Raw genomic sequence first — 25,308 nt, 5'->3', positions numbered from 1 at the left:
CCCCTTGCTCTTTTTCTTTTTTTGTTCGTGGCCGAAGCTATGAGTATCTATGTTAGATCTCAAGCTGACATCTTTGGGCTGAGACTTCCCATTAGAAGGGAAGAGGAGTTACTTGACAATGAGTTGGCAGATGACACAGCAATTTACTTGGATGCCACTCCACAGACGCTCACTTCTTTCAGGACATCATTGGATTTATTTTGCTTGGCGATGAAGATGCAGATAAATTGACATAAATCCAATGGCTTTTGGATCAGTGATGAGGATACTCCAGTTTGGGGGCTTGACATAGGATTCACTTGGGTTCAGAGGGGTGTGCCTGTCAGGTATTTGGGCTGCCAAGTCGACTTGGATATTTCTTCCACACAACAGTTTGCTCCCGTGTTGGAGAGCATCAGGAGGAAGCTCCTTTTTTGGAGCTCATCCAAGCTGGATCTTGCCTCTAGAGTTGTCTTGGTCAACCAGGTCCTCTTGGCCACGGCCTGGTTTGTTTGTTCTTGCTGGTGCCGTTCTAGAGACTGCATCACTCAGCTCAAGAGACCGATCATAAATTTTCTTTGGAGTGGGCTTGATGGCACAGCAAATGCCTTAGCTAGGGTGGCTTGGGAGACCCTCATCCTCCCTACACAGGAAGGGGGTCTCAATATTATTGATCCAGATTTACGTGCAGAGCTTTACTATGCAAGATGGTGGTGCGGGGACTTATGCCAGGGCAGGAACCGTGGAAGGCCTTTCTTATTAGCAGCATACAGAGGTGCACACCTTCTTCAGGAGGAGACTGGATGAGCAGTATTAGGTGGATCTTCACCACAGCACACCTCAGATCACTTTCGTCCCCTCTCATGGTTGCCATTTTGAAAGCATGGGCCAGTTTCAGAGCAGTCTACGGAGGATTCCTCCTTCCTCTCATGAAGAGATTGATAGGCAACCCATCATGTGGAATGACAATATTTTAGATGATCATGGCAAACCACTTGGTGCCTCACTCTACATGCAGTGGTCCAGGTGGGAAAGGGGACCTGCATCATCTTTGGGGTCTTGGAAAGCTTTCTGCAGGCTTCCAAAGGAGACCAAATCTCAGTTGACAGGACATCTCAAAGGGAGTGCAGGAAGGATCTTGCAGATTGAGGCAGCCCTTCCAGAGGATTGGGTAGAAACAGATGATATGCCACTCACTTGCTCCACTTGGGCAGGTACTTTTACGAGAGGCGGTGTTCCACTTTAGGTTTTGACCTTTCGATGTGCACAGGAGGATGCTTTAGTTTTTAGTGTGCAGGTTGGTGGCAGATTGCTCAGATCCACAGAGGACATCTTGCTTGAGTCTGCTTTTCAGCCTATCAAGGTTGTAGGTCTTTTGGTGCAAGGATCAGATTTAGAGTGGTTCCTCGACCCAGACCCCCGGCTACTCTCTACCGGGTCTTGGAGGCTTTGGCTCTACGGGGGAGTTCCCATTAGGTATTTGCAGTGGGACCCTGGAGAGTGGGAGTGGATTGACGCAGGGCATTGAGAGAAGAGCATCCCCTTCTTTCGTTACACGGTCAGTAATGCCTGCAGATTTCAGCTCAGCAGTAGAGGTTGGAGACCTTCCAGAGTTCCTCATTGGGAGACATTTGATATGACTGCGGATCTGCAGAGGTGCTTCTGGAGGAGACTCTGAAAATCCCACAGGAATAGAAAGATCACTCTCTTCTTTTGGCTCTCTATCCATGGGGGGATTGCAGTGAACCTTTGGAGATCTAGGTTCGGAGCCGACCCTACTTGCCCTCGTTGCCTCTCTGCTTCAGAGACTATTCAGCATTGTTTATGGGATTGGAGACAGGCGAGAATGGGGGTAGCCAAGATTTTCAGTCACTTTGCCCACTCCTCATTCTTTATGACATGGGGCCCAGTGGCTTGGCTTTCTCTTACAGGGCCTCAGGTATTCTATGAGAGACTTGACTCCTCTCGGGCCATTTTGGTTCAACATCATCAGATTGAGTCCTGTTCGTTGGATGTGGTACCACACCTTCCTTTTACAGATGTACATGCCTCTGTGGATACTTCTTGGGAGATTTTAGCGAGCAAAGCATCCTGGCATATCTGGAGAGCCTGATGCACAGAGGCTATGGAGGGTACTCAGGTTCATCCCTCGCACACTTTGGCTAGTATCTGGACAGACACCGTACATACTTTGATGGCCGTATGGATGAGTATGCAGGGAGACTCCTGTCTCCTGTGCAACCTCAGCTAGGAGGGCTTCTTTCTTCAAGGAATGGAAGGATTCTCCTTTCTTCTTTGAGACTCCTATAAGGTTGAGGTGGCACTTTCAGCGTCAGTCTTGGTTGTTTTCCACCTCACTTTGAGGGGGTTTTATTTATCCTCATGATTTCATGATGTATTCCGCTTTGAGCATGCTCTCGCGGGTTTTTTCTCTTGCTTAATAGAAGTCTCTTTCTTGGAAAAAAGAAAGAAGATACAAGCAGGAGTTACCCAACCATACTCGAGAGACCGTGGTTGAGAAAGAGTGATGCAGTCAGCTATTGGAAGACATGACACATGTCTTTTGGTGCTTCAAAGGAGAAGATCCCGGTGCAACCAGGTGCCACTGAACTAGAAGAAGAAGAGAAGCAAGATAGTGATACTCTCTCATCCTCGGTGTTTGAGTCAATGGAAGATTCAGATGGGGAGGGGAGGAGTTCTCAGAGGAAGAAGTTTACATGATGGGGGTGTCTCCGACCCTGTCACCCACGGAAAAGGTAACAGCTAGTCCTCAACAACTTGAATCTATGCTTTCCCCAGACCTCACTCCGAGTGAGAAAGATGAGTTCCTAGAAATGTTCAAAGGTTTCCCTGACCTCTTCGCAACTAGCTACCACCACCTTTGCCATGTGACTGCCATAGAACACAAGATAGAGTTGAAGCCTGATGCTAAGCCAGTGGCTCAAAAGTATCGGAGATTAGGGCCCCTACAGACCGACGCTTTGCGCTCAGAGTTGTAGAAGCTTGTAGAATTTGGGTTTATTGTTCTGGTTCACAATATTGAATGGGTTTCACCAGTGGTAGTCACCCCAAAGAAAAACAACAAGTAGCGGGTCTGCAGCGATTATAAGAAACTCAATGCGGCCACCAAGAGGAACCATCATCCTCTGCCCTTTCAAGACCTCATTCTTGAAAGGTAAGTGGTCATGAGATGTATAATTTCTGTGACGATTACTCCGGGTTTTATCAAATCAGAATTGCCGAGGAGGATGTGCTTAAAACCACATTTGCCACACCCTGGGAAACGTTTGCATTCAAAGTAATGCCATTTGACCTCATCAATGCTCCTGCTACCTTTCAAAGATTTATGTAGATGGTGTTTGCTCTTTATTTGGGGGTTTTCTTGGAGGTGTTTTTAGATGGTTTCTGTATATTCTCGGCACATAAGAAGCACGTCATGAAGGTTAGGTTGGCCTTCCAAAGGGTCAATGATGCGAATGACAGCCTCAACCCTGATAAATGCACCATTGGATCCACTCAAGGAAGCTTACTAGGACATATTGTCTCATCCGAGGGCGTCAAGCCTGACCTCGAGAAGGTAGAAGCTATCCTCAAGCTTTCCCCGCCAACAACCAAACGTCAGGTACGCTCATTTGTCAATCTAGCAGGATACTATCGCCGCTTCATTGATCAATATGTTGCTTTGACGCGACCCATGACTACGCTATCAAAAGATGGGATTGATTTCTCTTGGGATGAGGATTGTGATCATGGGTTTGTACAAATCAAGAGTGCTTTGGCTTCAGAACCCATTCTACGCAATCCTGATTAGTCAAAGACTTTCTATATCAATCCTGGGTGTGGTGAGCACACTCTGGCGGGTATTCTTCTCCAGCAAGGGGAGGATCGGTTCATGTATCACATTCGATTTGCTTCTCGACAATTGCTTGAAACTGAACGACACTACTCTGAGGCTAACAAGCATGCCTTGTCTTTGGTGTTCTGCATTGAGAAATTTAAGCATTATGTGGCTGGAAAGTCCTTCATTATAATCTCTAGCAATGGTCTTGCAAAGCAGGTTCTTCAATCACCAAATCCCATGGGCCGGTTGGCCAAATGGTTGGTAGTTCTACAAGAATATGATTTTTCTTTCAAAATTGTAAAAGGGGGTCGTTCCAACTTGAAGAATGCTTTGATTGATTTAGAGGAGTGCCTCGATGTAACCCTTGTAGCGGCCATAGAAGTTGGGGATCCATGGTATGGTGGTATCTACAGGTTTCTGACCACTTTCTCCTTTCCTCCAGAAAGTACTAGCTATGAAAGAAAGAAGATCCGTAGAGATAGTAGGCGCTACACTCTCTTTGATGGGGTGTTGTACCGTCAAGGCATGGATGGGGTACTAAGACGGGCCATTGATGCAGATGAAGTACCTAAGCTATTGAAGCATTATCATGATGGATTTTGTGAGGCCACTATGCCGGTGAGACTATACAGCTAAGAAGATTTTACATGCTGGATACTATTAGCCGACCTTGTTTAAGGATGTCACTATGTATTTCAAAACTTGTGAACCATGCCAATTCTTTGGTAGGAAGGATTTGCGTCCTCCGCAACATCATCCAGTGATGACCATCCATCCGTTTCAGAAGTGGGGAATAGATTTTGTCGGGCCCCTGCCCATGACTGCCCGCAAAAAGAAGTATCTTTTGGTAGCCACTCAGTATGTCACTAAGTGGGCTGAAGCTATCGCCCTCCCCGTTGCAAATGGTAAGGCAGTTTCAAATTTCATATTTGAACCTGTCTGCACAAGGTTTGGGACACCCAAGGAAATAGTATCTGACCATGGGAGTCCATTCTTAAATGAAGCAGTGGAGTTGCTCATGGATCGCATGGGTATTGATCATCGCACTTCTAGCATCTATTATCTAACATCCATGGGATAAACGGAGCAGACCAATCGCCTCCTTTGTAAATCCATGGAAAAAATGGCCACAGGTACAGGAGCCAGTGGGATCAGAAGGTCACTGAAGCCGTGTGCGCTTACAACATCACCCATAAAACGTCTACAGGTCACACTCCTTTTGGGTAGTTGTATGGTACTGAGACAGTTTTACCACTAGAGATAGAGATTTCGGCCTTGAGATTGGCACAAGAACAGAAGATGACAGAAGATGAACATGTAGAGGCCAGGTTGGTACAACTTGAGAAGTTAGATGAAACCCGACACCTTACACTACATCCAACAGAGATCCAAAAGAATCAACAAAAGGCCCGCTTGAATGCTAAGATTCGCAACGGATGGGAAAGACACTTTGCTGAGGGGGATGTTGTGCTATGCTTTGACAACAGATTAGACCACCAAATGGATAAAAAGTTCCTTCCACTATGGACCGGTCCATACAAAGTCATCAAGAAACGTAGCAATGGGTCTGTACAAGTTCAGGAGCTGTATGAGCCATATGGCAAGAAGATGATCAACAAGCGTTATCTCAAGCCCTTCTTTGTGCGTGATGTTCCCAGGCATGGAAATGCTATCCATTCCTTGCTTGGGGGGAGAGAACTGTTATGGATAAATTTGACCAATGTAAAAGGCATAAATATGTGTGTGTGCTTGTATGTGTGGCAATAGTATAATAAAATATGGTGTGCATAGGGCCCAGGGTTGAGGTAGTAGGGCATGACCATGTGCCACCCTTCCACGTAAGAGGACCCATAGGTGTGCTATACATAATCCATGGTAGAAATATTATAAAATGTTAAGGTGGCATGGTTCCTCCATGTGCCACCCCTCCACCTAGGCGGTCCCATGTCTGCATTTAGTGAGACATGGCCTAAGGACCATGGGAGAAGTAATATAAAATAGGTGGAGATAGATATTATATTGGATTATTCCCTCCATGTAGGATAGGCCCATGTGGGGGGGGTGTAGATAGTCCAAGAATGCAAGTTAAATAATGGGAAAAGAATGCAAGTTAAATAATGGGAAAAGCAGGATGAGGTGGCAAGATTCCTTGTGCCAACCCTCCACTTGTCTTCCTAGATGTTTGAACGTATTATAAAATTGAGAAGAGACCAAGGGAGTATCTAGACTTGGGATATGGGGTTTGATTTATGTTGCCAGATGTTTGGAAACGCCACGTTTGGAAACGGGTTTGAAAACGTTTGCAAACGGGTTTGAAAACGTTTGCAAACGTTTGGAAATTTTTCCAAACGTGTTTCGACTCGAAATTTTTCCTAGGGGTATATTTTATCAAAAAATATATGCCTACTATATAAATACACATTCCTAGGACCTAAAATGCATGATTTCATGCACTAATGGCACCCAAAACATTGAGGAACATAGAGCAAAACAATGCCCACGTACTCCAATTTCTCTCACAAGCTGCAGCAGTGGAATCTTGTGAAAGAACCCTCATAGCAATACGCCTCAAAGTAGGAGTCGATCCTCCATACTTCTCCCACCAAGACACAGGATGAAGCTGCGTGTCTCAAACCCTCGCAGTGGCTCTCCCAAAAGTCAAGCTAGAATTGCGAAACACCAACAACTCATCCTCTAGTTTCCTCACAAGTTCAGTGTTCCCCTTAGAAATAAGATCTATGTAGGCATTAAAACCTGAATTCAGCTCCTCATCAATGTATTGCTCCTCAGACCTCCACAATGGATGCAATACATTGGCAACTGCATGTATTGGTTTGTGAAACCAATTCCACCTGCTCTCCCAAATGTCTCTAATCTGCTCAATCCTGAAATATTCAGATTTGACAAACCCAAATGGTCATGAATCATTCTATGATTCTAGAATCTGAATTCTGAGCAGACAAGTTATATCATAGGGCAGAAAATAAAGTTTGTAGCTGAAGGTTGGAGCCTAAGAGAGAAGACATTCCACACTTACCTTTCAGGGGATAATGTCCTGTTGTTGTTGATGCTTCTCCCAATTCTGTCATGAATTCATACAACAAGCCCAAAGTTGAGCCCTCTCGATATGTCAATCGAAGGACACAAAAAATCGGCTTCAAAGCAACCACAAGTGCAGCAGCATCATCCCAAAAGCTCTGTCCCATCACTATGCGTGTAAATACAAGAGCCTTGGGTTTATCATGATCCTCCCAAGCCATCCACTCTCTAGATACGACAGTGCGAAGCAAGCCATCATGCACTCTAATCAGCCTCTCTAATACGATGCACATATAGGCAAAGCGTGTTTGTGGAGGCTTCAATAACTCAAGGTCACTGCTAGTTAGCTCTATACATAGCCAACACCTTAGGCTTCTTTGTGACAAATCGGACCAAGGCACGAGCTGTGTCCATAAGCCCTGACACCCAATCCAACTTACCCACATCCTCAATCAGCAAATCCAAGCAATGGGCTGCGCAATGGCTCCATACGATATGTGGGAACTCCTCCTCAATCATTTTGCCCATTGACACACGCACATAAAAGACAAATTGCATTGATAAAATGTCATCCGTATCTCCCGACGAGCTTGCTTCTTGTAGACACCTCTCATTATCTTCTTAATGTTCAGCTGTCCCATTTTTCCTCCTGCAAGATGTGCAGGTTGTGCATCAGTACCCTGAACAACACCCTGAAAAGAGGAGCTTCCATGCTCCTGCCTTTGCCCTCTTCTGAGTACCACCTATTGCTTCAATTTCTTCGCTGCTCTCTTGAGCTTCATTGGCATGGACTGCAGCTTGAAGTTCAAAGCTATGTGCCACTTCTGGTGGCACTTGCTTGCAAACTTCAACTCCCTTTGCTTTCGTACCTCCCAAATGTGCCTTGATACACTGCACACCTCCACCAAATTCCAGCCCGCAATAGTTGCAAACCATGCACTTTATCCCTGAAGTGCCATAGGAGCCCACAATAGTCACGTGGCTCCAAGTTGCATCACGTTGTCTGCCCATTGCACAAGGGAAAGAGACTGAGAGAAAGAGAAAGAAAGAAAGAAAGAAAGTGTATTATTGTCCACTAAAGGCCAAAATGGGCCCATGGGACATCAAGAACTCTGCATACAAGATAGCACAAAATCAACGTGCCACAAAGAAGAGGCATCGTCGAATATCATCTAAGTGCTACGCAATACAATGCAAGTGAAAGTACATAATGTCAAATCTGAGCCTAAATACAAAGTAAACTAGATGCAAGGAAACCGCCCCTGGGTGCAAAATGGGGGGATGAGTACAATATGCCAATGCAAAGATACAAGTCCAGGTGTCACGGAGTCTGAGAACCAAAATAATACTGGAAATCCTGTCCATCGACTCTGCCTCCTGCTATGAGAGTACAAATCTGAGCAAAGGTGAGGTGAGCGGCTGGTGGGGCGAGATCTCCATGAGTAAGTCTCCTCTGAAAAGCTGCCATCATCCTGGATCGTCTGGAGATGAAGCGACGAGTACGTCCCCTATGTAACAAGATCCTGCGGCGTCTACAAACCATCTCATATGTACATCCACAGGGTGGAGGCATGTGTCCTGTGTGAGCTCTGACCTCCTCGTGCTCCTCCTGGTCTCTGTCCTCTGGTATAGCGTGTGCCTGAGCTCTATCAGGCTGGGCTCTATCACGCTCCGGTCTGTGCTGATGGTCTCTGAGGTAGTCTCGTCGAAGCATAGTGGCCTCCCTGACATAAAGAGCTAGGCAATGCTGATCCTCGTAGTCCATCACTCGTGAGAGAGGTCCAAAGCCATCCGTGAAGAGACAGTGGAATCTACCTCTGAGCTCATAATATAGCGGGCATCTGCAAATGAAGTGCTCCTCTGACTCCACCTCTCCCATGGTGCAACAAGGGCAGATCCTGGTCTCTCGGCCTGGTCGCCGTCCATCCTCCATGCGTCGCATCCTACCAGCCTCTATCTCTTCAACGCCACCGCTATGTCGGCATAGAACCTGATGAATCTTCTATAATGACCCACATGTCCCAAAAGGGACTTGACTTCTCTGGGTGTGCGAGGAATAGGCAAGGTCAATATCACTTCCACCTTTGCTGGGTCCGTGGTCACTCCCTCAGCTGAGACGATGTGGCCAAGGAGAATCCCTCACAAGACAAGGAAGAAACATTTGTCCGGATTCAAGCACAACCTAGCTTCTCTGCACTTATAAAAAACCCACCTCAACTTACTCATGTGATCAGTTTGAATAGCACGTTCGAGGTGAGAAGCATTCTTACCATTGAACATAGAGAAGTCATCCAAGAATACCTCAAGAAACATTCTGATGTTCTCTTGGAAGAGTTTGGTGACAAGACGTTGAAACGTTGCCGGTGCATTGCACAGACCAAAAGGCATCATCTGGTAAGCATAAGTTCCCCATTGGGTGACGAAGGTAGTCTTTAACTGATCTTGCACTCGCACCCGAACCTAGTTATACCCACTATATCCATCCATGAAGGAGTAGAGAGCATGACCAGCTACAGTTTCTAGCACCCTGTCAGTGAAGGGGAGAGGAAACCTATCCCAACATGTGGCAGTATTCAAACTCCTATAGTCGACACAAACTCAGAGTTTGCCAGTCTCTCTTTTGGGCACCACTACAATGCCACTAAGCCATTCGGAGTAGTCAACAGGGTAGATCAACCCTGCTTGCTCCATCTTTTGAATATCAGCATGGACAGCCGCATTCAGCATTTGGCACTAGAGCGGAAGAAAGGAGAGTGAGGAGAGAGAGAGGCTAGAGCTACGAGCTCCCCAAGGAGAGAGTGTGGAGAGACTTGTGTGTACCCTCTGTCTACTATGGGGATAGACCTGTGTATTCTTGTGACTTGCGACTTGTGACCTGGAGACACTAGTCCAGTGATATGTCACTTTCTCATTTCTCTTGTCTCTTCCCGATATGGGGATTGTTCACCAGTGTAGGACGAGATTTTCTTACTCTGCTTATGTTGTGGAGTTCGTTGGTGATTTTCATTTAGCATAGTATACTCGTCGTCGTCGTTCCATTGCATTAGAGCATTGCAACACTCATGCTTCTCACGCCAGTGGCCTTTGGCCTCCGGTAACACCTCCGGAAGGATAGGAACCCCTCCCCCCAAACAATTTATGGCGATCACGGTGGGACACTGCTGCTGTTGAGTAGCACGAGTGAAGTGGTGATCTAGGGTCCTAGAGAGAGGTCTTATGCCCAGTAGTTCTGAAACATTTGAAGGAGCTAGTGAGAGAACTAGGAGGTACTTGAGGAGAGTGGAGAAAAGACGTCCGGCAGACCAAACTAGGTACAAGAAGCATTATGTGTGATCACCATAAACTGTTTGAGGGGAGGGGTTCCTATCCTTCCGGAGGTGTTATCGGAGGAGGCCAAAGGCCACTGGCGTGAGAAGCATGAGTGTTGCAATGCTCTAATGCAATGGATCGCGAAGAGTGCACCGTGCAGTGGTGTGCGAGTGTCGTATGCTATACTACAGTGAATGACGACGTACGAGTGCACTATGCTAAATGACAATCACCTGCGAACTCCACAACATAAGCAGAATAAGAAAATCTCGTCCTACACTGGTGAACAATCCCCATATCGGGAAGAGACAAGAGAAATGAGAAAGTGACCAAGTTGGCCAAAGTACATATCACTAGACTAGTGTCTCCAGGTCACAAGTCGCAAGTCACAAGAATACACAGGTCTATCCCCATAGTAGACAGAGGGTACACACAAGTCTCTCCACACTCTCTCCTTGGCGAGCTCGTAGCTCTAGCCTCTATCTCTCCTCACACTCTCCTTTCTTCCGCTCCAGTGCCGAATGCTGAATGTCTTTCCCTCTCCTCTCCCCTCTCCACCTTCTCCTTCGTCCTCATCCCCCGCCTTGGACATGAAGTGACTATAGAGCACTGTGTGTGCTTGCAGAGGTCAGTGCTGACTGGATTACTGAGGTGGCACTGCTGAGGTGGCAATGGCTGAGGTGGTAGATAAGGTACTGATGTGGACTACTGACATGGCCTACTGATGTAATAATGATGATGTAGCTGCCACTGTGGTAGATGACATGGCATTATCCCTGACTCGCCAGCCTCTTCTAGTTAGGATGGTGTAAATTCTCCATGTGCAGGTGAGCTAGATCACCGCACCACTGTACCACTGTATTACTGAACCACTGTGTAAATGTAAATACTCCTGACTGCTCCATGTGCTAAGCTCACTCTCCATGTGCGCAGCTCTTGATGAGATCACTTTGGACATGATACTCCTGGTTGACCTGTGGTTGACATGTGTCGACCTATGGTTGACATGTGTCGATACATGGTTGCCTCGGATAGTACTCCTGGATGAACCTGTGTGATCGCGTGGCTGACTTGTGTTGACACATGGTCAACATGTGGTCAACAGATGTCGTCAGGTGGTCGTCGTGTGGTACGGTAACACATACTCATATAGAGTGTCATAATACTCCTCCATCTAGTCACCTACATTGTACCTTGTGACTCAAGTTTTCTCTGGCAGCATTATATAACACTGTTACTTTGTGAAGACGTTCTACCCCACAAATGGGCTATGGCAGTGCAGCCCATATCTGGGCGAACGTTGTTCTTTAGTTAAGTGACCAACTGGATGGGCTAAGTGGTATGAATGCCAGTTGAAAGACAGTAATCCTAGAGGAAGGAAGAGCAAGACGAAGGGAGTACTGCAAAATCACAGAGGACCTTATGCTTTGACCAATACTTCTAGATTATTCTTTTGCCGATACAGACAGAAGTAGTAAAGTGTCTGTTTTATAAAATGTACTGCTTAGTAAAGAGAGGTCTGTATGAATCAGTGTATTACTGCCTACCATGACATTTGAAACTATGCAGCAGTAAATCACATGTTTGGACACTCTACATTTTTTAATGGTATAACACTTCTAATCTATGGAGTGAGGTCCGTGCCTTACATGAAAAATGGCCAGGACAGTCACAGGATCAGTTGCCGATATAAGAGCTCCAAAAGCAAGGCAGACAAGAAAAGGCATAGAGTAGGTCCAATTGAACAACCCAAATAGATAACTGAGAAAACAACAAAAAGACGATTAAAATTTACCTATTTTTATATCTACTGCTTTCTTCAACTGGAAACCAACAACGTGTTCACATATATCACTTGTAGATACGTTTGTACTGGAAAGGGAATCAATAATTGTCGAGACTCTAAAGATGTAGACAATCTTACATGAGTATCCCCACTCCGAATGTCGAGATAAAAGTTCCTCCAAAGGCAAACACACATATTGCACCAAAGTTACTAAAAAATGGTTTCTGCCATTCAAAAGGAAGGAATAATATTAATGTTGATCACAATTAGTGATCACAATGCACATACAAGATCATTCTTTCATACTCAAATTCAAAGTGTAAGACAGAAGCATCAATATTTAACTATTTGTTGAAACCATGGTTTAGGTCATTAAATGTGCATTTGATGAGAACTAACTGCAATAAGGTGATTACCATATTTTGGAGGAATTTCCAAAAGATTAAAAGTTCTTACCAATCTCAAGCTCCATCCAGATTCAGTGTCGAATAAAAGGTCAAAGAAACGTGTTCTCTTTAACTAAAATAATAGGAACAAGGTCTTCCCCACTTATGTATGCAGTTAACAAAGTGCCTAAACTTCAAGCAGGATATAATATGATCGGTGGCAGCAGAAAGTAGAAAAAGAAGCGATTGTTGAAGTTTATCCAGTTCCTGCATAGTACTTTATTCCTTAGCAGCAATGGTGAATGGCACTTTGCAAGGGAATTCCAGATTTCAAGAAGAGGCCGCAAGCCTGTAAAATGCTCTAGCTTGCTCGACTATATAAAAGGCATGTAACATATAAATATTGACAATGTATATAGGGGAGTTGGACAAACACTGCATACAGAGTTCAAGTATTTACAAAACTTATACACAATGTTAGACAAACAGAGTTACAGAGTTTTAAGTATTCACAAGCTCATACAAACTCAGACACAGTCTACTGATAGATGTGGAGTAAAAGATTTACATACTTAAAGCCCCTTTCTTCTCCAGATACTCGCATTATCAATCCAACCAAGACACCTACACAGCAATTAGATATTTCAGTATTAGATCAATTAGAGTGATAGAAACGAGTAAGAATTCTAACACATCATTACATACAACATGTCTATGATAGTGCAACATAAGAGCCAATACAAAGACTACTTGCAAAACAAGTGCAACGATATGATCAGGAGAGAAGACACTTCAATGGCTTGGATGATGTTTACGAGAATAGATAGTCAATTATTTGACCTTGTCTTTTTCATGGATAAAAAATCACGTCACGAAAGAAGATAAACATTTAAAATAATTTCCAAATGTATACAAGGAAAGAATGCCAAAAGAACTACTTCACTACCTTTGAAAATCATTTAAAAGGCAGCAAATAGGTGTTTTAGAATGCCTCACGGAAGGGTACCACCATTCCACCCCCCATGCAATATACAAGAAAGGGCGACTTAAGTGTTTCCCAGATGTTTTATTGGTGATGCAATTAGGGTGATATCAGTCATGTAGTTAGGGTGATATCAGTAATGTCATACAATGGAGATTATCCTTGGAGCTTGGAGGTGATGGTATCTGGATTCCTTATATGGTTTGATCTCTTAGTGTCTTTAATCTCTTATACACACTCAAAATTGTACAAAAGTACTAGCCAAACCAGGCAAAGCCACTTATACATGGGTCAAGCTCTACAAAAAAGACAATCATAAGCGTCAGCATAGGGGTAAAGAAAGGCAGCCTTGTGTCACTCTCTTCGGTTTATTCATTGATGAATTAGAAAAATAAATGAGAGCACACAATGCATGGATACAAAGTCCAAATTGTGGTTTATGCCGTACTCCTGCTCATCTAAGGAAATGACATGGTTCTCTTTGCAAAGGGAAAAAGGACATGCAAGCGCACCTGAATGCATTAGGTAAATTTTGCAAAAAGTGGGCATGCAAGTAAACCTTGAAAAGATAAAAGTCATGGAAATTGGGACACGTAATAAAAACGCGTCCTTCACACTCAAAGGGGAACATCTAGAAGCAGTTGCAAATGAGCACAATAATGAATTTGAAAGGAACTAGAATCTACTTGGATGACTGTTATGCTCTTTCTGAGGTCATGCTATCTCGGCTAGAGCATAACATTTAACTATAAAAGACTCTATCTCTTCTTCAAGAATCACTATTCCTACATTGACACAGATCACGGGCGATGGCATTTCATTTGTTCCACCCAGCCTACTCTCGTGGATCACAGATATTCTAATTTTTTCGTTCCTTTGTTTTTCTCATGCTTATCCACGAGACCCTCATTTCCCTAGATAGTTCTCCTTGCCAAATGTCATCATTTTAGCCTCTCCACTTGGTGCACCTTTTTACCCCTCTCTTGGGCACATTTAAAACCACTTGCCCCTTGGCATTATTGCACATTTAGGTGCACCTAGGCCTTAGCACTCAGAACTACCTAGTCAATGCCATTTCACCCTCACCTAGGACCTTGGCAATTACTTCTCTTGACCATTTCAATTACGCACATTAACTGTTACAAAAGTTGGTCATCTAAGAGAAAATGCCCACCTATCTTTCCGAGGTCATGCTATCTCGGCTAGAGCATAACATTCCTTCCCTCTTCAAGCATCAGCGTCCTCGATGATGAAATCTGGGAACACTCTCCGTAACTGGTATACGGATTCCCAGGTAGCTTCCGATAGAGGCTGACCATGCCATGCAACCAACACCGTGGTATCTTCCGATTTCGTATTTTCATTGTTCCTCGGTCCAAGATTCTTGTTGGCTTGCGCCTTGCAATATCCTCTATCTCCTGAAACAAAACCACACCTTCGATTAGTGAGTCACCTGTATGCAAAAATTTCTTTAAGCGCGAAACATGAAAAACCGGGTACACCTTACACCCCTGTGGCAATTCTAATTTATAGGCTACACTGCCTATTCTCTTTAGAATTAACCACGGCCCACAGTATCGAGGTGATAACTTAGCACACTCTCCTGAAGTCAACAACTTCGAGTGCGAAGGAACTCTGAGAAAAACTTTTTCTCCTTCCTTAAAGACTCTTATAGACCGGTTTTCATCCGCATACACCTTGGCTCTATCCATGGCCTGGCGGATATTAGCTCTCGCAAGTGCTAGCATCTCCCGCATCTGAACTACAAAGTTCGCGGCACTAGGCACTTTCTGAGGTACTCCAACTATAGTTGGATTGGCTGGTCTATAACCATAGTTCAGTTCAAACGGACTAAACCCGGTAGAGGAATGTTTCCTATCATTGTAGGCAAACTCCAACAATGGCAACCACTTGTCCCACGTATGTTGCCTCAATGACACATATGCCCTCAGCATGTCCTCTAAAGTCTGGTTGACTCTCTCTGTCTAACCATCCGTCTCAGGATGATCCCCACTACTCATTCCCAACTCAGTCCTTAGTGTCTCAAATACCGCTGTCCAAAAATGACCGGTAAATCTGACATCTCTGTCTGACACTATGGATCTAGGCAATCCATGCAGACGAAATATATGTCTAATGAACAAATCTGCCACTTGCGGGGCACTAACAGACTCTCTAGTCGGAATGAAGTGAGCCATCTTGGTTAGACGATCAACCACCACAAGGATAGAATCATACCCTCCTTGCGTCGTAGATAGTCCTACAATAAAGTCCATGGAAATGCTCTCCCACTTACTTAGTGGTATTTCCAAGGGCTGTAAAACTCCGGGTGGCTTCATCCGCTCGGCCTTGCTTACCTGACACAAGAAACACCGTGTCACATACTCATGAATATGCTTTTTCATCTTTGGCTAAAAGAAATCTCGCTTCACGAGATCATATGTCTTCTCGACACCTGGATGTCCCGCACACGGGCTATCATGGCATTGTCGAATGACTCTCTGCCTGAGATCATTCTGACTAGGTACTAAAACCTTGCCATTTCTAACCAGCATACCATCCCTTATGGTATATCTTGCATAAGTTTGGCCTTTTCTGGATGCCAGGTCATCCTTTTCATTTTCCCCGGGTTTTAACACATGAGCTTTAGGCCACAAGCTCTGGACAAACTCGTCCACTTTTTGAGTTTCTCTTATCTCGGTCATTAGAGCACTCTCTAATACCGTGAAACTCAGGTTGTGCATAATGCGAGACAACGCATCAGCAACCTTATTGTCTTTTCCTCTTCGATACCGAATCGTTAGATTAAACTCCTGCATGAGCTCTGCCCACCTAGCTTTGCGGCCCCTCAAGTCAGGCTGTTTACAAAAATGTTTCAGAGTATCATGATCCACATCCACATAAAACTCTGAACCATATAAGTAATGCCTCCATGTTTTCAAAGCATGGATAACAGCATACAACTCCAATTCATGAGTTGGCCAATTCCTTTGAGAGGGAGAAAGCTTCTTGCTTTCAAAGGCTACTGGCCTTCCCTCTTGAAGGAGGACTGCTCCTACCGCAATGCCACTTGCATCGGTTTCTAGGAACAACGGTTTCTGGGGATCAACTATTTTTAACACCGGTCCTGTGACCACAGCTTACTTTATGGTGTTAAAACTTTCTTGTTGATTCTGTCCCCAAATAAAAGGTACTTTATCCGAGGTCAGATCAGTCAATGGCGATACTATTCCGGACTATCCCTTGATATGCCTTCTATAAAACTGGACAAATCCCAAGAATGATCGCAATATGCAGTCAGACTCTGAGGGATTGGCCAAGTTAGTATCGCAGCCACTTTCTTCGGATCCATTTCTACCCCCTGTGGAGTAATTATGAATCCTAAATATTCAAGCCTAACCATACATAGTATAGTTTTCTTCTTATTCACATAAAGACTGGCTTTTCTCAAAGTACTGAACACTATTCTTAAGTGTTCACAATGCTCAGTAACACTTTTACTGAATATCAAGATATCGTCAATAAAATGTACTACAAACTTTCCGATTTACGGACATAGTAAATCGTTCATAAGCATGACGAAGGTCGCTGGAGCATTGGTAAGTCCAAAGGGCATTACCAAAAACTCATAATGACCAAACCTGCTTCTGAAAGCGGTTTTATGCACATCCTCGGCTCTAATCCGGATTTGATGGTAGCTGCACTTAAGATCTATCTTGTTGAAAATCACGGCTCCATGTAATGCATCAAGCAAATCATCAATCCGAGCCATCGGATACCTGTGCTTAACAGTGATATTATTCAATGCTCTGAAATCTATACAGAGGTGAAACGTATCATCCTTTTTCTTCTTTAATATCACTGGCGAAGCAAAAGGTGAGAAACTTGGTTGAATCTGCCCCAACTTGAGGTATTCTTCCAGTTGTCTACGCACCTCCGCTTCTTCAGCAAAACTCATTCTATAGGGAGGTCTATTTACAGGTTCTGCCCCCGGGATCAGTTCAATCTTATGCTGAACTTTCCGCTCTGGAGGTAACCCATAAGGTAGTTCATCCAGCTTTTCGCTCCTCTATTGTAAGATTAGCCAGCTTGGCCATCTCACCACTTTGCGTAACATCAGTGCTAGCCGAAGAATCATCCACCGGCTCTACCGATGCTGTGCAAAGGAATAAAAACTCTACTTGAGCTTTTTTGATTTCCATCACGGAAACCAACGGTCCCTGAGGTATATCTTTTTCACCTCGCAAGACATAAAGCACATCATTCATCTTGAATTGATATACGTGCTTTTTCCAATCAATGGCTGGATTCTTCCTAGAATGCCACGCCATACCCAGGGCTATATCTGCATGAGCAAGCTTGGTCATTTCAAAATCAAGCTTCTCAGCATAGTCCTGAATCCGAAGCTCCAACTGGGTAACCCTTTGGTCCCATACTTCAGTTGAACTTCCATCTGCCATTCTGACTGTATACGCATAGTCAGATGGGCTTGTCTTTAATTTCAGCCTCTTCACGAGCTTGGAGTTAATCACATTGTGAGTTGATGCAACACAATGACATCATGACTGGCCACTTGCCCTTTCATTTTAATTAACTCCGTATCATTAAAGGCTGTATACCCCGTTGCTGCGGGCTTAGATAGGATGTTATCAGGTGCACTCGTCACTAACTTAGCAACAGATACACATAACAAACAAGGTACTAACCTCTGAGAAGGTCCCGCCAGTTGCATCTGCATATGTTCCGCATTGGGACTCTCCTGCATTTCCACGTCGCATTCAGATATTATCATATTAGCCGTGCGACGGTCTTTATTCAGTAGACAATCCTTCCACTGATGTCGCTGAAGGCAGCCGAAGCACAATCCTTCTTTCCTAGCTTTGTCTTTTTGTTCAGGGGTCAACGAGGACTTTAACCAAGCCCGGGCTGCCATTGGAGTTATTTTCCTTTTCACCCCAACGGTGGTACTTGTTTTTACTGGTCCCTCAACCGGCTTCACCAGCTTGGTTTGGCCACTTGGCTGCGAGACACTTGTCTTTGAAACCCATTTCCTCTGAAATCCCCCTTTTTTCGGGTACTCATACTGAGTCCCTGCCTGCACAAATCCACCAGATCTGCCCCTGGCATCCTCATAGTTCAGGGCTACTGCAATAGATTCATCTAATGTAGTCACATATTTAGCCCGAACTTCCATTTTGATTTTGTCGTTCAGTCCATAGATATAGTCTTTTAACTGAACCGACATAGGGAGAGGGTCTGTTATTTTCATGACACATTCCCTGAATGTGTCGGTGTACTCTGCCACCGACAGACTCCTCTGACGAAGATTTCTATAAGCATCCCAAGCTCGGGACTCTTCATCGGGTGGGAGAAAGTGTTTCTTAAATTCAGCTTTAAACCCTTCCCAAGTGGTAGGAGCAACTTGATCCTTCTGTTGCTTTATCCACCATCTATCCGATGCCTCAATAAACAGGTGTGTGGCCTCACGGATTTTCTTTAGATCAGATCTAATTTCACAAATGGCGAAGGCTTCTTCCCACTTGTGTAACCAAACCTCGATCACATCAGAGCTGCGCTCAGTCATCCGACCAGCGTACTTCTCCGGTCTATAATTAGCGATATTAGGCACTTTGACCCTTGCGCCCTCTAATGAATGGATACTGGGCTCTGGCTCTGCTGGAGCTTTGCCCTTATCAATTCTAGACGGTCTAGCCGACGCTTGTACCATTTCCCTAATCTCATTTTGACCAGCATTCACCTGAAGCTGCTGGTTCATAATCTGCTGTAAAGCATCTTCTAATATCGAAATCCTACCGATCAAAGTAGGTGCTCTATGATGTGACATCTGTTGTGTAGACTGTGCTCTAGACTCACTAGGATTCACCCTAGAATTCTGTCCTTCTGCCTCCATAGTTTCACAATGGAAAATGGGTTTTTTTTTTCTTTTTTTTTTTTCAGTCTTTTCTAGAACCCAAATAAAAGATATATATATACACTTCTTTTCTGTTCTGCTTTCCTGGTTTGTTTTCTTCTTTCTCCTGCACACTAAACTTCCCAAAATATACAATACTTTGAACGTTCCTTTTCACATTGTAGGAATAACAGGACTATATATAAAACTGTATCGAAAAAAGGTGCTTCCTGATTTCTTCTCGTTAAAGATCCCAAACGCCCGATGTAGCTACGACGTCATATCCAAACAAAGCCCCACCAATGGCTAGAAAGAGAAAAACGATACAATTGCGGAAGTCCACTCAATGATTCAGCATCGTCGCTACCACCGATGAACAGCCTGTCGTCACTCGCCTGTGACTTTCTGGAACTATAACGTCAATTAGACACGAAGACTTGGCAGACAATGGCGATGGCGACTCTTCCTATCCACTCTCCCTACGTTGCCCTTTGTTGCACCGTCAATCGACCAGAATATCTAGTCTATTCTTCGTTGACGGTAATTGAACGTAAGTTCCCGTCAACACCACGCCACCTCGTCACGTACAGGTAATTCAATTAACCACCTCTGCGCTCAATTTGCAATTGTGTTCCGCATAATCTGTGAAGACTACGATGATCTTCATGGAGCCCGTCGACCACAGCCGCTGATATCTCCTCCGCCTGCTGTCCGTCACAACCCAACGAGCCCTACCCTTACCTTACGCTCTGATACCAACTATCAAAGACTATCTCTCTTCTTCAAGAATCACTATTCCTACGTTGACACAGATCACGGGCGATGGCATTTCATTTGTTCCATCCAGCCTACTCTCATGGATCACAGATATTCTAATTTTTTCGTTCCTTTGTTTTTCTCATGCTTATCCACGAGACCCTCATTTCCCTAGATAGTTCTCATGACCGAACATTTCAAAAATGTCAATATTTTTAGTCCTCCGCATGATGAATAAGTGGAAATAATTTTGGTTAAATTTGAGTAAGGGAAACGTACGATATGGCCTCCAAGAGTGAAATCTCCCTTTTGTGGGGGAAAAAGGGCCACCCAAGCCTAATACCAAGACAAGGTAGGCTTGGCGAGCTAGGCTAAGAGCATCACCAACCCTAGTGGCAAGCCTTTGGAGTGTGCATGCTGCCCATGCGAAAGGCTGAGTCATCTATTTTTGCCTTGCAACCATGCCACGTTGTTAGACCGCGTGGTCCTATGTCATCAAGGAGATGTGACATCACTCGTTGCCATGTTACCTTACATTGCCACATGTGCTGCCACATGTGCCACCTCATCATTCCACATCATAGGAACTCTTGGAGACATGTCATCACACCTTGCCACCTTGGCATACCTCATCAAATAATGGCAGCAAGAGAAGCAGGGAAATGGCCTGCATAGAGGGATGGTAGGGTGATCATCCGAGAGAGAGGAGACAAGGAGGATAAGGAAGAGAAGGAAGAGGGAGAATTATGATGGTGTCAAGCCCTTGGGACGTGTGTACACACTAGACTGAAAATAGCAGTATGGAATAGTAATGACACATTATGGTCTAACCCATGAGGTTTCTTGGAGACATATAATGATAGAGATATGATCTTTTACACTAAGACGCACGAGAGCCTAGAGAGAGGGCTGCCCACAATAACAGGATACACATGGGAGTCAGCTCTACACTCCATCTCATGGTACCTCCCACACCACAGATTACTCACACCACTTATCGTGACATACATTTCGACCACAGCCTCTCGCCTATATATTCAGCTCGCCTTTACATACTTCTCACATATATTGATTTTATACCCTGGTCTACATGAGGCTGCCCTTCACACTTTCCCTCACACTACTCGCTCCACTCGTCCACCACTACCTGGGACTGCGCCCCTTGTAATAGCGGGTACAATGATAAGTACAAGGATTTATGCCGTCAACTTAGATTCGAAACCAAAAACCACCTCCCGAACAAACCAGAGATGCTACGTGAGTATCGTTGATTGGTACGTAGGAAGAAGCTCGATTTCGTCCACCAAAACGAGGAAGAAGTACTGAATATTCTGTTCAGTAATAACTCTAAGGAGATCGAGGTGGGCTGTGGTGAAAGCCCATCTGGTACTGTGTGTCCAATCCTCTCCTGAAGTGGGCGTCCGCATAGAAGATTGTGAAAACATTGCCTAGAAATCAGACAGTGCTAGCTCAAACCTCGCTCCTTTTCCTTATTGTGTACACAAGTGAATATACATAGATGCAAACACTTAATGAACCATGCACATCAGAGTAAAAACTGCTCCAACGATGAACAAAAAAGTGTGCCATTATCTAGGAGTTAAGGTACGGACCCCTGCCACTGCAAAACTATTCTCCAACCTCCTCCTGGCACCTTCAAAACTTTGTTAGCCTGTGTGTTGTCCAAGAGCTTCAATGGGCTGCTACATGCCCTTGCAGTAGACCTCCTTGTTGCTTTCATCTGCAACCAATGCTAAGGTACAGTTGATGTCCTGATCCGTGACCTCCTTGCTACTTCCGTTTGCAGGCTTTGGTGAGGCACAAGACTCACTGTGTCCAGGCCTCCTTGCTTCTGGAACTGCAGCCTCTGCATGTACCTCTGGACCTCCCTGTTGGAACTGCAGCCTAGAACTGATGTACTAAAGGACATTAAACTCTGCAGTGTACTACTCCTCCAAACTACAACCCAATCTGAGGCAGACACCAAATCAGAACTGCCCTTCCAGGGACCCTTTTTATAGAACTGGAGTGCCCTCAGGACCAACTGACCCGTATGCCTTTTGCAGTCCCAAACTAGGCCGACCCAGTCTGTCCCTTTCGGGACAACCGCCCACCTCTGCTTCCTTCTGGACCTGATGCAGCAGTACCAACTACCTACATACTACTACTCTGACCCGACCAATGCAGGCTAATCAGCCAGCCCTACAGGTTGCACAGTTGACCGTATAGTCAGCTCCTGCCGCCTGCCTGCCAACCTCTCCTGCTCCAGCCACCTATACCTTCTGCTCTTGCTGCGGCCTTACAGCAGTCCTTCCAGAAAGTCATGTCTGCTGCTCACATGGCATCCTACATGCTGCCCATATGGCAACCCTACTGCTGCACTCAGATTTGCTCCCATGGTACCCTTCCTCTCTTCTCTCTTTGTCCCGTAAGAAGCTGCCGGTTCACCTCTCCTATGTCCTCATTTGGGCACGGGCACTTACAGGTGGGAAGGTGAACATAATAATCCCAACAAATCAGTCTACACAGCTATGCTCCCATCTCTAGCTCTCTGTACACCTTCATGGTCATAGGTGTATGCCTCATGGAGCCAGTTAGGCACTCAAGTTCACTACTATACAAAGATTGATGGAGCCAGTTAGGCAACTGTATTCAGCTCTCTATACACCTCCATGGTCCATAGGTGATCTCTCAAGGAGCCAGTTGTGATAGACACTTAGGCACTCAAGTTCACTACTATACGACGATGGATGGCAGCTGTATCTAGCTCTCTCTACACCTTCATGGTCCATAGGTGTATGTCTCATGGAGCCAGTTGTGATGGACACTTAGGCACTCAAGTTCACTACTATACGACGATTGATGGCAGTTGTATCTTTGGTGCTATCATAGAAGGCAGGTCCAACGTCTCAACATACTACCACAAACTACATGCTTTCTGTCAATGACATTACATGGAGATTGGATCCTCCTACTAGAAACTATCAAACCCTTGCCTCACACTGTCCTGCAAAAAACCCAATAGTGTATCCTGCCTTACTACCCAAGCCCATATGTATTGCTAATCTTGTATCCTGCCTAACCACCCAAGACTCCCATGTCAAGCTGAACTTACTTCAGCAAATGTCACTATAGCAATAGTGCTGTGTGGCGATGCAACACTGGTCTAACCATTGAAAAGCCAACCGGAGTAAAGAAGAGGGGGGATCCTGCCTTGACACCTATAAGCGATAAAAAAGCCTTAAATCCATGTCCAAAAAAGGCACATATGTATCTTGTGACACGCTTTGTTGGGTAATTTCTGCAATGATGAGTGCGAGACACATTTTTATACGTCTAGCAAAGGCTGCATATTTCATAAGTATTCAAACTGGCCCTGCTGTAATAATGATAAAACTGCATTAATACCACCATTTCCACTCATTATGTTATAGTTTCTCCATAGATTGAACACTGTACGAAGGAAAACACAAGTTGATATTTTTAAGAGCATCATGCACACAAGCCAATTCAAATGGGATGACTTGGGGACAGGAAACAAAGACTAAGGATGCTGATTTAAGAAAATCTTTCTTTTTTATGAACACATTTTCCTCATTTCTTATTTGATAAGAAAAGAAAATTTCTATAAAAATACCAGACCTACCAATCAGGAGTGCAGCACCAGCTTCATGCACCACCATGATCTTCCTCCGTCTCAGAAGGTGCCCCACAATAAAAGTGAGCATTAACATCACAATTTCCACAGTTATAGATACGCTGGCAACATTTGCAGCTTCCACCTCTATGATTTCTGTTGTTGAAGTCTCCAACAAAGTCCTCACTTTTCCTTTCATGTTGTCAGAGTTTTAAGATCAAACTGAAATAAGAATCTTGTTTCAATGCGAAGGTCTCCATAGACAAGTAAGCCAAGGTCTGTGGCTGCAAACAAGTGAGTGCAATGTCAATAAATAATCCTAGACACTTGATCATTTACTTGGGCATCTCCACATACAAGTTGGATATGAGATTGCCAGTTATCCATAATATAACAAAACACCCATGTGATATGTTCCAGAGTGTGTTATCCTCACTTCAGCCCATCAGGCAGGAAAAGTTACCTACATCAAATCAGTTTTTGCAGTTAAGCCCAAAACTAATTTTTGCACCTTGAAATAAACAAGATACACTCCTAGCAATATGCCAACCTCATATTAGAAATCATACATAATAACAGGCCCCTGCTATAAGTTGAATCAGACAATAAATTTCTGAACATCTAAAATCAGATCCTCCTTTTATGCCTCTCAATTTTTTAAAAAGAATTCACAGGTTGAATAAAAGTTTCATAACATCTCACACAAACATAAAAGGGCAGAATCTGGTTCAAACTCGTGAACTGCAGTCACATATAATCTCCCCACAAGAAAACACAATTTTAACACAAATTTTGAGTCCTATTTAAGATGCAATAGAATGATGCGAAGTCAGTAGAGCAGAGAATGATGAGGACAATAGAAAATATTTCATTTGATGAGAGTACTCAAGTCACAGTATGTGATCACATTATAAAAACATGCTATTTCTGAAATCATATCATTTATCTCATTGTCTGTAGAGAAGATGCCAATGACACGTGTTCTCTCCAGAGGATGGCGTCTAGGAGGCGGTGGCCAGCATTACAGCCTAGAAATATCTGCATAGCATGCTGCAGTGTGGGATAGGGGCAGTAGATTCGGCGCAGCCACCCTCGTGAACTATGGCATGATATCATCTACAGCCCATGAACCACATCAGAACAGGCATGGAGAGATCTAGGAAGACTGCTGAAAGGCAGGAGAATTTCTGCACGGCATGGCTGGCAGGCATTTTTTTACATTGTCACAGATCAAGGAATCAGTTGGTTGCATAGTCCCTGGTTGTTGGCACCTATTTTTGGGACACTCTAGGCAGTGAGTTGGGGTCCTGAGAAGCAGGTATCATAGCAGCCAGCTTCCCGTTCTTGATACGTCAAACAGCCATGGATTGCCTGATCTGTATAGTATTATCTAATAGAAGGTTCTCTTCTTCAGGAGAAAAAAAAAATCCTTACTCTTCTTTATGGGGATGAAACTCAAAGCAGAAACAAAAAGATATTTGCAGATTTCGACCCTTTCTCTGTTGTTGTCAGCATGTTATATTATATTAGAGGATGATAATGATTTGAATTAATACAAATGTCATGTTTTTTGACAGTCAGCGGTGACCCCTTCCTTGTGAGAGGGGCTATGATGCAGATCCATTGGTGAGATTGCTACCTTTGTACTCCCATGCGTGGCCAGTTGCTCAGGAGCCCCTGTC

At 44.4% G+C, this 25,308-nt stretch overlaps 1 protein-coding gene across 1 annotated transcript in view; it reads right to left on the bottom strand.

Annotated features, from left to right (window-relative positions):
* LOC147899634 (sodium/hydrogen exchanger 5-like) overlaps positions 1–25,308 on the bottom strand; it is a 166,935-nt gene that overhangs the window by 129,137 nt on the left and 12,490 nt on the right. Inside the window, exons 2-7 of the mRNA XM_087378415.1 lie at positions 23,636–23,910; positions 12,913–12,964; positions 12,548–12,607; positions 12,411–12,435; positions 12,093–12,178; positions 11,818–11,929 (exon numbers count right to left, since the gene is read on the bottom strand). Coding sequence (XP_087234541.1) covers positions 11,818–11,929; positions 12,093–12,178; positions 12,411–12,435; positions 12,548–12,607; positions 12,913–12,964; positions 23,636–23,825 — 525 coding nt within the window. The 5' untranslated portion in view covers positions 23,826–23,910. The remainder of the gene's footprint in view (positions 1–11,817; positions 11,930–12,092; positions 12,179–12,410; positions 12,436–12,547; positions 12,608–12,912; positions 12,965–23,635; positions 23,911–25,308) is intronic.

The sequence above is a fragment of the Dipteris shenzhenensis genome, chromosome 8 (genome assembly GCF_047967505.1).
Source record: "Dipteris shenzhenensis isolate YYH24624 ecotype China chromosome 8, Dip_SZ_1.0, whole genome shotgun sequence".
Taxonomy (NCBI): domain Eukaryota; kingdom Viridiplantae; phylum Streptophyta; class Polypodiopsida; order Gleicheniales; family Dipteridaceae; genus Dipteris; species Dipteris shenzhenensis.
Note: the sequence above shows the minus strand (reverse complement) of the source record. Positions and strands in the feature narration are given on the sequence as shown.